The sequence below is a fragment of the Xenopus laevis genome, chromosome 8S (assembly GCF_017654675.1).
Source record: "Xenopus laevis strain J_2021 chromosome 8S, Xenopus_laevis_v10.1, whole genome shotgun sequence".
Lineage (NCBI taxonomy): Eukaryota > Metazoa > Chordata > Amphibia > Anura > Pipidae > Xenopus > Xenopus laevis.
Window position 1 is genome coordinate 52,909,803 of NC_054386.1, and position 15,930 is coordinate 52,925,732.

The 15,930-nt window shown below is 37.1% G+C and overlaps 1 protein-coding gene across 1 annotated transcript in view; it reads right to left on the reverse strand.

The window, feature by feature from the left end:
• LOC108700535 (transcriptional regulator ATRX-like) overlaps positions 1-15,930 on the reverse strand; it is a 175,992-nt gene that overhangs the window by 95,652 nt on the left and 64,410 nt on the right. Inside the window, 7 exon segments of the mRNA XM_041574678.1 lie at positions 701-810; positions 2,261-2,381; positions 2,384-2,434; positions 3,749-3,768; positions 4,012-4,124; positions 10,311-10,581; positions 13,430-15,825. Coding sequence (XP_041430612.1) covers positions 701-810; positions 2,261-2,381; positions 2,384-2,434; positions 3,749-3,768; positions 4,012-4,124; positions 10,311-10,581; positions 13,430-15,825 — 3,082 coding nt within the window.

Below are 15,930 nucleotides of genomic sequence, written 5' to 3' on the forward strand. Positions count from 1 at the left end.
ACCACACTTCTTCCTTTTACAGTCAGAGCTGTAGTAATTCTGGTCAGGTGATCTCTGAGGCAGCACAGAGACCATAACAAAATGGTGGTTCAAGGCAAGAGTAAAATGGCAATATTTATTTAAATATACATAACATTTTTTAATGTGCCACTTAATTTGATGTAAATGCTTAGATGCTTAAGAATTAACTTTGAGGTATAGTTTTCCTTTAAAAGAACAGTAACACCAAAAAATTAATGACAAAATTTATGAAATGTTGTGCTGCACTGGTAAAAATTGTGTATTTGCTTCAGAAAGACTACTATAGTTTATATAAACAAATTGCTGAATAGTGGGGGGCAGCTATTCAAAGCTGAAAAAGGAGAAAAGAAACAGGGTACACAGCAGATAATGGATACGCTCTGTAGTATACAATGGTATTCTTCCAAAATTATCTTTTATCTACTGCGTATCCTGTGCTTGAATGGTTGCCCCCATGGCTACACAGCAGCTTCTTTATATAAAGTATAGTTGTATTTCAGAAGCAAACACACCAGTTTTACCAGTGCAGGGCGACAGTACATTATATTATCATACCTTTTAAAGACTCATTTTTTTGTGTGTTACTGTTCCTTTAAGGCAGACTAACTTTTATAAATGTACAAACTGCTCAAGACAAACTTTAATGGAATTTTAAAAGTATATTTCAGAAATCTGTTACAGTGAAAGACCTTGTTCTGGGTCGCTGATCATCTGAATCATCACACTCTGAAATTTCCTCACTAACCCCAGATGACTTTTTGGAGTCAAGAGGCTGATTCGTCACTGCTCACTAAAACAAACAAGTTAATTATAATCAGCAAAAGGGCATGGGAGGGGTCATCGCTTTCATTAAGTTACTTGTGACCTTGCGGGAATCGAAAAATTCGAAATTCAAAAGCAATTTTTTGGATACATGACCATCGAATAGGATACTACGACTTTGACTTCTATTCGAAGTAAAACTTTGTCTATACATCCTGAGCTATTAAAATGGTGGTTCACCTTACAGTTCATTTTTTTTTATGTTCTAAAATGGCCAATTCTTAGAAACTTTTGAATTGGTCTTCATTATTTATTTTTGAGTGTTTTTAAATTATTTGCTTATGATTCTTTCCACCTTTTAAATGGGGTTCACTGACCCCATCTAAAATAAATGCTTTGTAAATCTACAAATGTATTGTTATTGCTCCAATGTATTACTCATCTTTCTATTCAGGTCCTCTCCTATTCATATTCCTGTCTCTTATTCAAATCAATGCATAGTTGCTAGGGTAATTGGGACCATAGCAACCATATTTCTGAAATAGCACACTAGAAAACAGCTGAATAAAAATCTAAATAACTCAAAAATCACAAATAATAATAAAAAATGAAAACAAATTGCAAATTGTCTCAGGATATCACACTCTACCGCATCCTAAAAGTTCATTTAAAGGTGAACAACCCCTTCAAAACATATTTCCCTGTACAGAGCAGTATTGAATATAAAAAAAATGTGTGTTGCATAACAAACCTAACTGCAATTTTATTTTTTTATTCCATACAAGCACTTTTTTTTCTTGTATATTCTTATGACAAAGCCAATGAACATTAATCATATCATCCTTTAAACAGGTATAGATCAACTTTAGAGCTCTAAACAGCTGTTGAAAAGCTAAGCTGGGTCATAGCAAATTATAAAGAAGAAAATGAGGTCTGTAATATAAGCTAATGTTACAAGGCTGATGATTAAATTCGGATGCTAGTTAGATGTACTGGTTTCTGTGATTTCTATTACTACTAATCTGCTTTATATTTTGACATTTATATTTTATGTGCACTGTATATTGTGAGTGGGTGCCTAAGCTCAGTAACCAACTGGAACACAGAGCCATGTGCAGTGAATCAGCAGAAAAGAAGATGGGGAGCAACTGGGGCATCTTTGGAGATACAGATCTTCCCTGTTAAAGGGCTGTGGTTGCCTTGGGTCCAAAACATAACAAACAACATTTCTAGCCTCTCTCTCTTTAGTTAAGCATTAGTTAGTGTAAACATTCATATTCAAGTACTATATATATTGCCTGTTTGGTATACTCCAACTGATTAGTATAAATCCACTGAAAATGTTTATATCCTTGCATTTACTATATACCCAAATACTGTATACCTAAATACTGTAGAACGAAAGGGAAATATTTGCTCCTACAAACATATAGCTACTTTTTATGCACACAACCAACATTGGTTTAAAGTTATGTACCTTTCCGTCTGTTTCGATGCTTCCCATTCTTTGAGTTCTTAGCTTTATCTTTTTTTGCTCTCTCTTCTCCAGACTTTCCATCACTCAAACTTATCTTGTGACTCAAAAGGTGGTGTCTATATATTTTATTTTTTTAGATTCAGAATCAGAGTCTGAATCTGAACTGTCATCATCCTCATATGCTGATAAGACAATACATGGACATACATTTGACAATAAACTTGACAAATTATATAAAAATGTAAATTTTTTTTTTTTTTTATAAAACCACATCTCATACTACCGGAGGACATTTAGAATGCTTTGGAAAAATCCTCTCAACATTGCAATGCAAATATCCCTTGACTGCACATCACATTAAGGACCTAAAAGGAGCTTTATAACTCCTATTAAATAAAGTGTATCCAGCTAAGGAAGATATTACATTTCCAGGAACCACAGAGGCCCTTATAATTCCTAACACTGCATTTAATTTAGTTCTAAAGAGCAATTCTACACTTGTTTAATTAAATAGGACGCTATGAGAATTGGCAATGATGTTCTTCAGAGCTTTCTGGGTAAGTCTGTAGATAATAAATCCCATAGCTGTATATGAAAGTTTGCTGTAATTGCGGACATACTGGTATGGTATCAGTTGATGCCTTATTAGGGCTAAAGGTCTTAAAAAGGCAAAACACCCATCAACATGAATTCAAAGAACAGGACTTGCGCAGGACATTTTAGTGATGTTGTGCCAATATGATCTACATCCATAAAGCATAGTTAGCATTCTGTTCCATGGAAAATATTACTTAAATATGAGAAAATGTATATTGCTATATGAGAAAATGTATATTGCTATATTTAACAAATAACTATTTCTTATGTAACCTTAATGTAATAAATATCTGAATGAAAAGCATGAAACAGGAGGGTGATTTAGACAAGCTGTTTGTTGGCAGTGTCTTGAGAGCTACTGATCATCAGCTAAAGGTCTACTGGTACAGGTATAGGATCCCTTATCCGGAAACCAGATATCCAGAATGCTCCGAATTACAGAATGACTGTCTCCCATAGACTCCATTTTATCCAAATAATCCAAATTTTTAAAAATGATTTCCTTTCTCTCTGTAATAATAAAACAGTAGCTTGTACTTGATCCCGACTAGGATATAATTAATCCTTATTGGAATTTCTAGTAGACCTAAGGCATGAAGACCCAAATTACGGAAAGATCCGTTATCCAGAAAACCCCAGGTCCCGAGCATTATGGATAACAGGTCCCATACCTGTTTATTCTGATCTACCTTTTGTGCAACCCATGTTAGTCCCTTGTTTCCTCTCTAGAAGCTAACAGGTATTTTTTCTGCAGATTTTTTCTTTAAGGGTGGTGGCACACGTAGCGTTCCGGGGAGATTAGTCGCCCATCGAAATTCTCTTCTTCGGGCAACTAACCCCCCCTGGAAATGCCTTCCCGCAGGCTAGAATGTGAATCATCAGCAGGATGGCACTTGGATTGCTTCGGTTTTCTGAAGTCCCCATAAGTTTCCTTGTGAGGCAACTTCAGAAAACGAAGCGATCCGAATGCCATCCCAACGGCATTTCACATTCTTGCCAGCGGGAAGGCTTAGTTGCACGAAGAAGAGAAGATTTGTCTCTGGGTGATTAATCTACCATCTGGTGGCAACCTGCACAAATAAATCTACTTAAATCAAAATATTGCATTAATCGCCCACAACCTTACCATCTTTATCTTTAGTTTTTGTAGTCGCCTTTGCCACTGATTTTTTTGCCTTCTTCTGGCTCTTCATCAGAGAATGGCTCTTCAGTATCATCTGAAGATAGATTGGCTTTGATTTCTTCCAGAAGCATTTTCTTGGCAATCCTTTGAAAAAGTAAAAGCAGCAATAAATGGAAAGTGTATCCTCTCGTGGCGTTATCAAGCTAATGTACAGGATGCCTGGTGTAAATTGCAAACTATTGTGCCAAAAGCGAGGTTCCAGCTTATGTATAGCATTCAGCATAAAAAGGTCAGTATCAAATAAACCAAACGGTGTAGGCAAAGCACTCACAGACCCAACATTTCAACACACACTGAAGATACAGATGCTTTATATTTGTCATCTTGCTCTTTAAAAGAAAAGAGGCAGCTGAAGCTTACCAGCTTCAGGGGAAAAAGCCCAAGAAAGAAAACATGAATAATAAAACTAGGGTTAGATTTACTTTGCTAGTTTTGCAAGCCAGTACTAATATATCTGGTAATCTATTTGTATAGGTATAGTGAAGATGTAGGATATAGCAAAAATCACTGTTAGAAAACTGCAGGAAAAGATCTCAGGTAAAATATCTAAGTGCTGGAAGATTCAAGAATATGCAGCTTTGACTTCACCAATTAGTTACAGACTGTACACAATACTTTGCTAAGTGTGTAATGGTTTATGTTAAAACAGAAAAGTCACAGTTTATGATCAAATTAGCAGTTTAAATAATTAACTAGTAAGGGCAAATGGTAGAAAGGCAACGGGGAAGCAAAGGATACGCAGAAGTATCAGGGCAACAAAAAGTACCATAAAGGAACCTGTAACACAATCAAATAATTAACTTGCCCTTTTTGTGGACATTTGGGTCGATATTCATTAGGTGAACATAGCTTCTTTTGAAAGTGAAGTTACACTGGTCAAATTTGCATATAGGCAATAACTCAGTTAACTAATATTTCCTTTTGCGGTTCTACCTGCAGTTGGGTAAAAAAAAAGGCTAATTAACAACTGGTGGTTATGGGTTGTCACCCATATTTGTTTGTGCAAAACACCATATCTGCAGGAAGACAGGGAGCCACAAACTACATAACTCAAAAGAAACCATTTCTATAGAATTGGAAATGAAATTGGAGATTTTGAATTTTTCATTTACCATAACACTATTTTAAACCACCCTTTATCTGACTAAAAAGTTTTACTTTTTGTTTTACTGTGAAGGGAAGTAGCCTAGCTGTTTGCATCAAAGCAGTTAGGCTTCTTTAAGCAGCATTCTCCTGTCATATGTTCCTTTAGGTCTGATTTGGACCTCAAGAAGTATATGATGACGATCTACTCCAACATATATTAGTACAGGGGACTGATACAATTGTGGAGCACTATTTTGACAGGTACTTGAACCTTAAGCAGCAATGGCAATTTCCAAGGATTTTAGTCAAGTTTTCTCTAATGTTTTACAGAGTGGTCCACAGGATTGGAGTACATTAACAAATAATAATAAAAACCCAATGGGGTCCTTCTTTAATTTGTGTTATTAGTCCTTGATTTTGGGAGAATTACAACACAAATATTTTTACAACCTGAACATGAAAATTATCGGTTAACACCTATAATAAATTAGGCTTTCCGAGATTAGCTTGGTCTGTGTATAAGTGTGGATCCAAAGTTGTTTCTGTAAATTGTGATACCTTACAGTGTGTGCTGGATTGTCAAGGTTTTAAACAGAAAACCTACTACAAAACAAAGTGAAAACATGGCACATATTAACATTACAAATCATGTTAATAGAGGCCTCTATTCCCTTGTGTAGAAGAAATGTAATACTTAAATTGTGCCTTGCTGAAAAAAAGTATCTTGAATCAGTGATATGTTCTGAGCATACCGATATGAAGGTCATGCTGGGCTATCATCCATGGTTTTGCCTTTTCAAACAATATTTCCTATCTCTTAATTCAAAATTGAATTACATTTTTTTTCTTCCTTTTACACATTTAGGTGTATTTCTGACCAGACTCCAAAAGAGAATGCTTTCCCATAACAATGCATATAAGGAAGGTGATGCTCCTTATATTCCTATAAGCCCCCCAGATTACTCACTAATAAGAATCAAAATGGGCAATAGCAAGATAGCAAATGTGAGCCCGTTGGTAACATTAGTAGGCTGTGTGAATGATTCCATAATGCAGTCGTGTTTAGGCAAGGTTATGATGTCACATGACATAAAATGACCCAAAGACAAGTGTGTAGTAAACTATCTGCTTTGGAACTCCAAATGATTGTTGGCAGCTTGACTTAAATGTCCTTCTCTGATAGTAGCAACATAAAACATTAATGAAATAAAACATTGCTTCCTACAGGCTAGGCTTAACTGTTTTAAACATATACTTCCGCAATAGTGTTAATCTTCCTGAAACATATTTAGTATGAAATACAGTTTTATTATTTTGCTACTCAGTTGGGTGTACAGAAACATCTCTCTATATATATATAGATATCAGTGTTTTTAAGATATTAAATTAAATGCATGGACAAGAAAAGTTTCAAAATATTTATTGCATCCATAAAATAAAAATGCATTTTATACACCATTTTCCTATTGACAAAAACACTGCAATCAGCTTTAACATTGCAAGGTAAAATGAAAAGCAGGAAATAAAGGAATAAAATACAGAATTTAATACCAAAAAACACAGCACGGCATCACTTATGACCCTGTAACATTGCAAATTTTCAAGAGGGTTACACAAAACCTGCCATGCATGCAGGCCCCAAGAACACAATATGTTGAAGACGCCTCCGCTTTTTGTATAGTGCTATACTCAGTGTTGAATAAGCTGCAATTGGTTCCAGACCACTGGAAATGCAGGCCAGATTTCAATAACAGACCAGGCATAAAAATCAATAACCCATGTTGCTTAGAGGAGTTGTAGACATCCAGCCTGTGCCTCTGATCTAAAATACAAGTTGCTCTTTCCATCCCCATGCACTGGCTACACAATTAAATTGTTACAAGAACTGGGGGAATGTGGGGAGAGCAGTGACATCTAGGAAGTGCTGAATGGAAATTGAAAGTAATTGCTTGCCCCGCCTCTATGCCTAAGAGCTGAGATTTTAAAATGCATTTACAACAGCTATGAAAGCTTTAATAAAAAAAAAGAATCTGGATTTCATATTGAATTTGAAAAGGACTTTTATTATACAGCTTTTTATGTCTGGGTGACAGGTCCACTTCAGACAGGACCAAGTTAACAGCTTGTCTTCCAGTGTATGGGGCCCACTGATATCTAGCTGAAATAGTCTAGATGAAGAGCACATTGGCACACAGTCTGCATAGGTCCCAATGGATGATCCAATTGTTAGCTCTAGGGCCAGCAATCGGATCACTCTGATTTGACCCACAATGTGTGTGGCCAGATTGGGCCCAGATTTGTTGCCAAACGAGTGGGGGCTCTGGCCATGTATAGACACCGTAAATTTGCATGTTAACCATGATATTAAGTTATATATACAGATTTTTAAACAGAAGCGAGATATCCAAGCTTCTATATAATAAAACTAGGTTTAGGCAGAATTTTCACTGAAAAGTACTTTACACTGAAAAGCAACTGCCCCCTGCAAGTTATTTAAAACAAATTTCGAAGCAAAAATCTTCAAATGCAGCCAAAATGTAAAATTTAGAAAGCACTTTCATGCAAAGAGCAAGTTGCATCTTATTTAATTTAATTTTTCAACCTGAAGATATCTGCAGTTGCTACTAATGGCTGGTTTAGCATACAACAATTTACTGCAGGTGGGCACTTTTTTTTCACAATATTCATAGTGATAATTTATAAGGAAAACAAAAGTTGGTTTGTACTGAAATAGTACTTCGAAGATACTGTAGTTTTGGAAATCATTTTAAAAATAAGCTTTTGTTTACTGGAGTATGTTTTGGTGTATATTTAGAAGAATTGCTTAGGCAGGGAGATGTATCAGTGCTGTGTTTTCATGAAGGTCAGTTAAAAGGAGGTAGCAGCATTTAAAAAAAATAAAGCTGGTATATAACAGAAAAATTAGAATACTTCTTACTGGATCTTAACAAAGTGACATAAGAGAACAATTGAGAAAAAGATGTAGAAAAATATTAAATAAACTCTTTCAAGAATGTTACTTCATATGTTGTATATTACAGAACAATTCCTTAAGATATAGCAGCAAATAGGTTATGTTACAGAAGCCATCTGCTTCTGTAAATCACAGATTAACGTAACAAAATATATAATTCTATATAGCATAATTTAAATTAAAAATCTGTCCAGTCTACCTGAACAATAAATATGCCCATACCCTCCCAGGGACTAGCAGCAAATGGAGGTCTTCACTTTATACCCACAGACAACTACAGTGGCTTACCATTTACATCTACTTTTTAGTTTTAATGTTGAGAGACAAGTCTTCTAAAGATGGCTTTTTAACACCTACAAACATACAAAATTGAAAGGAAAACTAAAAAAAAAACAAAACAAAAAAAAACCTAAGCAGCATCCTCAGATTGCACTTCTGTTGAAAGGCAATGGCTGATTTAATGTCCCTGACATAAGGTAATGTTGGAGTTTTCCAGCTCAAGGGCAACTGTTGGTATCACAAAAAATGCCTTCTGCTTGATAAATAAATACAGGTGGCGTATAGGTGGGTGCCCTTAATATATAAAACAAACTAAAATTTGAGTTTTAAAAATATAATTAGAAGGCAACGCTTCACAATTGCTTTCTACTTGTACCTATAAGAGAAAGGTAACATGGAGACTGTGTGTAACAAACTTCTATTTCTATTTTCAAAACCTTGATACAGAGTGCAAACAGATATTTTGGTGTGTTAGAATAGCAATATTATAAACAAACTAATACATTAATCAACGCAGGATTAAACACAAGCATTATTTGTAATAAGGCCCAGCAGCAACTGTTCTGCTGAGAACCATAGTGAGATACAGCTGATTCATGAACAGGCTGTCCTCATGATGTCGTATATGCAACATGCTGCGTTCCACCTGTGTTCATCGCTTATATAAGTCATTGTGAGTACCATCTATTAAAGAAGAACCAGCTGCATCTGGACCTGTGTTCCCCTGTGATTGAATGCATTTCACCGGAGTGCAGGAGAAAACGCTGGTATGTATGAGCCCATATAGTATACACCTCTGGAGAAGAACTAACATATGCTGTGCTATGTGAATTCTTATTAAAGGGGTAGTTCACCTTTAAGTTAATTTTTAGTATGTTGTAGAATGGCTAATTCTAAGCAGCTTTTCAATTGTTCTTAATTGTCTTTCTTTCTTTTTGTTTCTGAATTATTTGTGACTCTTTCAAATGGGGGTCACTGACCCAATTTAAAAAACAAATGCTCTGTAAGGCAACACACATATTGTTACTTTTTATTACTCTTCTTTCTATGTAGGTCCTCCAGTCTTTTATTTAAATCAGTTGGACCCTAGCAACCAGAATGCTAAAATTGCAAACTGGAGACCTGCTGAATAAAAAAAGATAGATTACTCCAAAACCTCAAATAATAAAAAATGAAAACCAATTGCATATTGTCTCAGAATATCACTCTCCACATCATACTAAAATATTTAAAGGTGAACAACCCCTTTAAATTTACCATTCTTCCAATATTATCGTTAAATACAATATTGTATGGGATGTGTTAACACTACATTTTCAGGCACTTTTTTCCAATTAAAAAACTGCTGCAAAAGCTGGGTAACACCAACATAAAAGCTCAATGTGTCACTATACAGAAACAATAGAAATTTATTTTAAACAAAGATCATGGTGTCCATAAGTTCCCATAAATACGCTGAATGAAATAAAAATTAGGTGTTGATGGTTTACACTTGCAGGTTGTTGCAATTTAGAAGGAGTGTGTATATGCATTATCTAGAAATAGCCTGGCTAAACCACTATTTGACTTTATGAGCTGTACCTTATAGGCACATAGGTATACAGATTTCAGAGGCAGTGTGTGCATCATGCATGCAAAACACACAACCAGATATGGGGAGAGAAAAATATGTAATCCTCTCCCACAGATATACTAAACATTCATTCTGTAGGTGCTAAACAGTACACCAGCATCATTTTAAACCCCTAAAACACAAAGGGACAACCAAGAAAGGAATGTCGTTAAGACTAACCCCAGATATTGTGTTGACATTGAGGAAAAGTCCCTTGTTTCAACTTAACAAACTCACAATCAAGTTAAAAGAATAAACATTGCTGCTGCACTTTTATAACACACCCTATGCAAGGTGTGTGAATGCTTTGTAAATTTATTTTCTCATTGACTTTCGGTTTTTTGGCCTTGTTTTGATGGCCACTCGTTCAAACTTGCGAGCAGCCTGGGATCGAGTCTTTACAAGGCAGGAAGTCCGGGTTTGTACAACCTGCTTGCTCTTCCGATGCTCTGCTTTGGGCCCACGCTTAGGGTGTGTTATAATCTTTTTTATGTCCATATGGATGGAATCATACCTATTCTCAGGGTCATCATCGTCATCATCATCATTCTCAGCAGAAGCTGCCCCACATATTGTACGTGCTTCATCGCCTAAGAAAGTAGAAGCAAATATATCATTAATCATATAATGGATACAATCCCATTAATTAAACTGAATCCATATGACAGTTTCTAGAGTGATATGGATTTAAGGGTAGGTCTTAAAGGAACAGCTCAATGTAAAAATAAAAGCATGGAAAATAGACTGTGCAAAATAAAAATGTTTCTAATACAGTAAATTATCCAAAAATGTAATGTATAAAGGTTGGAGTGACTGGATGTGTAACATAATAGCCAGAACACTACTTCCTACTTTTCCGCTTTCTTGGTTTCCACGGATTGGTAACCAGGTGACTGCCACTACCAATCCGTGACTTGATGGTGGCCACATGGGACACAACTGTTCAGTGAGTTTGAAATTGATACTTAGCATTCAGCTCAGATTCAAAAGCAACACTTATGTCCCATGTGGCCTCCCCTCAAGTTACTGATTGGTTACTGCCTGGTAACCAATCAGTGGAAACTACGAGAGCTGAAAAGCAGGAAGTAGTGTTCTGTTATTCATCGAGTCACTCCAGCCTTTATACATTACATTACATTTTTGGCTAACTAACTATATTAGAAACATTTTTTTATTTTGCACAGACTATCTTTTTACTATCTATTGAACAATTCCTTTAGTGTGACAACTTTTTTCACATATGAGTGATAAAGGATATCCCTGCAGTGAGCACCAATCATTTGGTCTTTTGGTATGCTATCACCATTAATGTGGACAAGGTCTTGTGGTAACATGGGTGTGGCTTAAAGTGGTTGTTGTTTAAAAACAGGGAGTGGTCACTAGCTTCCATTATTGACCATCCACCATGTAGGCCAGAAAAAATCAGGCCTTCTGTACCACAGAAGTTTGACAGCACTGGTCTAGCAGATAACCACAGCAGCTGCCACACACAAAATCTGGTATGTCAACCTAAATATCATTATCATACAAAACCATTTAGAAATTACAAATTGTATTTGGCTTTAAAGGAGAACTAAACACTAAATGAATATGGCTAAAAATGCCATATTTTACATATTTAACTTATTGCACCAGCCTTAAGTTTTACCTTCTCAATAGCAGCCAGGACTTCAAACTTGTCAGAGGGTCACAATCTTGGAAAGTAACTCTGTGCAGCTATTGAGAAGTTAAGATTAGGGGTTGTTGCAAATTATCAAGCAGAAAATAATGTTGGCTTATAATTTAAGATGATGCTACAGGACTGATTATTAAATTCTGATACTAGTTTCACTGGGTTCTGTGCTCCATGTGCTCCAATTATCTGTATTAATTACTAATCAGTCTTATATTGTGATACTTATATCCTATGTGTACAGTGGGGGGGCAGTCAATTACTTTCTATTCAGCAATTCCTACATGTCACTGCCCCCCTCACATTTTCCCCTTCCCTCCTCAGGCTCTATAATTGTGCAGGGCATTGTGCATGGGCATTAGGTCCCCCATTCTAGTACATATACAAGATTTTGGGGCGATATACAATTTGTCTTAATAACAGTGTCCACAAAATGGCACCTGCCTGCTTGCTGTGATTGTATAATTCCAAGACTGAATGAAACAAAATATAAATAATAAATATAGTGTAAGTAAAGTTATTTTGCTCAACCAACATGATAGAAAAGAATTTAGAATTATTTCTTAGGGTGACAGGTACTCTTTAACTGGATTTTTTACAGATATACTTTTTTCCTTACAACGGTGTATGAATTGCTGCATAAGAGATTATTGCACAACAATTTTTCAGGCAATGAACTTGCTGGGAGTTAAGGTGGCCATAGACGCAGATATCCGCTTGTTTGGTGACATCGCCAAACGAGCTGATCTTTCCTCGACATGCCACTTATGGGCATGGCTATATCAGGGGTAATCTGAACATTCGGCCCTATGGCCGAACAATTGGATTACGATGAGAGCGCAATGGGCTCCGGCGGGACGGTCGGGACAAAATCAAACCTGTCCGATCGACCAAACGGCCGATCTCAGCCAGAATCCTCGATTCGTACTATAGGATCTTTGCATCTATGGCCAGCTTAAAGGAGAAGGCGCAAAAACCCTCCCCCCCTCCCGTGTTGTTGCCCACCCTTCCTCCTCCCCCCTGGCCTACCCGTCCCGCTGGGCAAATGCCCCTAACTTGTTACTTACCCTTCTGCGCAGGTCCAGTCCACGGAGTTCACAGACGACATCTTCCTCCACACGATCTTCTTCCTGTTTGAACGGCGTTTTTTCGCATGCGCAGTAGATCCGTACCGGCAAAATGCTACTGCGCATGCGCCAAAACGCCGTTCAAAGCAGGAAGAAGATCGCGTCGAGGAAGATGTCGTCTGTGAACTCCAAAAAAGTCACAAAGTTTTTTTGGCGCATGCTCATTAGATCGTACCGGCGAAATGCTCCTACTGCGCATGCGCCGGTCAAAGCAGGAAGAAGATCGCTTGGAAGAAGATGGCGTCGGTGAACTCCGTAGACTGGACCTGCGCAGAATGGTAAGTAACAAGTTAGGGGCATTTGCCCAGCGGGACAGGTAGGCCAGGGGGGAGGAGGGAGGGTGGGCAACACACGGGAGGGAGGGGGAGGGTTTTTGCGCCGACTAGGTTTCCTTCTCCTTTAAGCAACTCTTCGATTTTTTCCAAAGTCAATAAGACAAGGCTTGCAGTGAGCAGTGTGTTAACATCACCAAAATGTTGTTTTTACATTTCACATGCAACAGACATATTAACTATCAGTATATCAAATTTAAATCAAACACTCTTTTCATAAGCGTTGACAGGCTTGAGTAGTGCAGTATGTACTGCAAGGGTAACTTGCACTTGTGGGTGATGTATTAAAAAGCAGAAATAACCATACCTGATGATTGAACAAATCCTGTGGCAGATACAACTTCATTTTCCACCAAAGGTTTGATCTTTTGTTCATCACTGTCTTCATCTGAATTGTGGCTATTTTCTTGCTCCTCTTCAGAAAGGTCGGATGAGGATTCCTTCTTATTAGAAGCAGGTGTTCTCTCTCTTTTGGATATTTTGGCTTTCTGTGATCTACTTTGATGCTTTTCATCAGATGATTCGATGCTTTCTTCCTTTTTCTTGAATTTCTGCTTTGAGCCCTTGTTGATTGCATCTTTTTTACAAAGTTTTTTTAATTCTCTCTCTAGCTCAGAATTTGAAGTGTCGGAATGGTCCCAACGTTGCTTTTTGGTAGCTGTTGAGTTTCTAGTTGTCCTTTTGGTTAGTTCAGAACCAGAACTTGAGGTACTTCTTTTCCTCTTACCATCACCTTTTGTTGCTTTTTCTACATGATTAGAAGACTTTTTACCATTGTTTGCCTCATTACTGCTATCAAATTCTGAGGAGCTTTTACTCATAAGGGCTGCATTTTTAAGTACCCCTGGAACATCATCTGAATCAGAAGTGCTTTTATTCTTTTGTGTCTTCATCTTCTTGGCTAATGACCACTTTGCTTTTGGGCTTTCCCCACTGTCTGCTGGGCTATGCTTTGCTTTAGAAATTTGTTTTTCTTTAGAACATGCTGCCATTTTACCGTTTTTCTCTTTGTCTGTATCATTGCTCTCTTCTTCTGTATTTGAGGTTGCAGAATTTGCAGCAGTTTGTCGCCTCCTTGGTGTAGTTTTTACACGAGGTGATCTCCTGAGAGCACATTCCTCTAGGTCATTCTCTGAGGTGTTCTCAAGGACTTCATCACATGAAGTGTTGTTTTGATTCGGAGCCTCCATTTCAGCATCACTACCATTTCCATTCTTTGGAGATTTGCATGAATTACTGTTGTCTGCTTTCAAAGGAGAACTGGACAGAGACACTGGTGTCAGCTGCACAACCAACTGCTTCTTGACCAGTGGCTTAAGTTCTTTTCGAACTTCCTTGAACTTTACAGATGTGCTCACTGTCGTACCTGTTACAGAATCTTGCAAAGAATTTTGCTGCTCTATAGATAAATCTAAGCTATCGAATATATCCTCTGGAACAGAAGATGGAACTGAAACAATGTCCATGTCAAGAGCTTCAGTGGAATTGGGTTCAAATGTTGCCTCTGCATTTTTGTTTTTTTTTTGTGGTGTGCACGATTTCCCAGATTTAAGAGCCTCTGTGCACCGATTGCCCATTATTTTCTCTTTGGTTTTTTCAGGCAGAGGAGAATCACATTCTTTCATAGGTAAACGAATACTCTTCTTGCTGCTCCCAGGTGAGTCTTCCCTAGGTTTGTCGAGCATACTCTTGTGCTTCTTTTTTTGTGATTTTTGCTTACCTTTATCACTCTCAGCTGCCTCTTTTTCACTTTCCCCTTCAATATTTTCATCTGTGTCCTCCATGTTGACATTATTATCTGTATCCTGTGTATTTATTGTCAAAACCTGGGTAATGTCAGCAGGAGACAATGGTTCACTTTTCTTTATATGCTCCTCAGTGAGATCTGAACTTTTGCCATTTTTGTTCCTAACTTCTTCAGCCTGCTCTGTATCGTAAAAGGCATTCATGTCAGGATCTCTATGCTTATTGTCAGAATCTGAAGGTTTTCTTTTTTCATGTGCAGCTATTTTCTTTTGTGCTTTGTGCTTTTCTTCGCTAAGTTTCTTCTCCTTTGCATGTGTAGTCTCATCTGGGGTCTCTCTGCTTTTCTTAGATTTCTTTTGCTCCTCAACTGAACTAACCTCTTCCATTAAAGTTTCCTCCAAAGCCTGATGGGCTTTCTTTAGGTCACTCAGGACAGATTTAAATGCCTTCAACTGTCGTAACTTTTCATCAGGGTTCATTTCATTATTTTCAGTTCCCTGTTTCATAAACTTTACAAAACTTGCATTCAGGCTAGTTGTTGTCTCTATAAGTCTTTTTGCCTTTTTGAGCATTTCCTTTGGCACCATAAGTGCTCTATAAGAATATGTTAAAGTACCAGCATGTGCATCACCTATATTTTTGACCTGTCCATTACAGCTTGAATTATTTTTATCTGAATGATTTTGGGAGTGCTCATTTGATTTGTTTTTTTCATTGTCCACTTTCATTTTCTTCTTATTTTGCTGTAACAATTGCTCTAAATTTTCGAACACGCTGTCACATGCAGCTACAGAGTCCAGTAAAGGTTCTGGTCGACAAACATAGCACTCCCATTTGCTATCTTCATCCATGATAGCAGACAACTCCTTTCTGCCCAAATTTCGTTGAATGCACTTCTTACAAAAGGCATTATGACAGTAATCACAACAAATCAAGTTTCCTCCTTCAGCACACCATCTGTTGGGGGGGAGGGGGAAATTACATAAATGTTATTGTTTAAAAGTTTTCATTAAGGGGAATGCAAACAGAAGCCTGTTAAAGTTCCTTTAAACAGGTCAATTT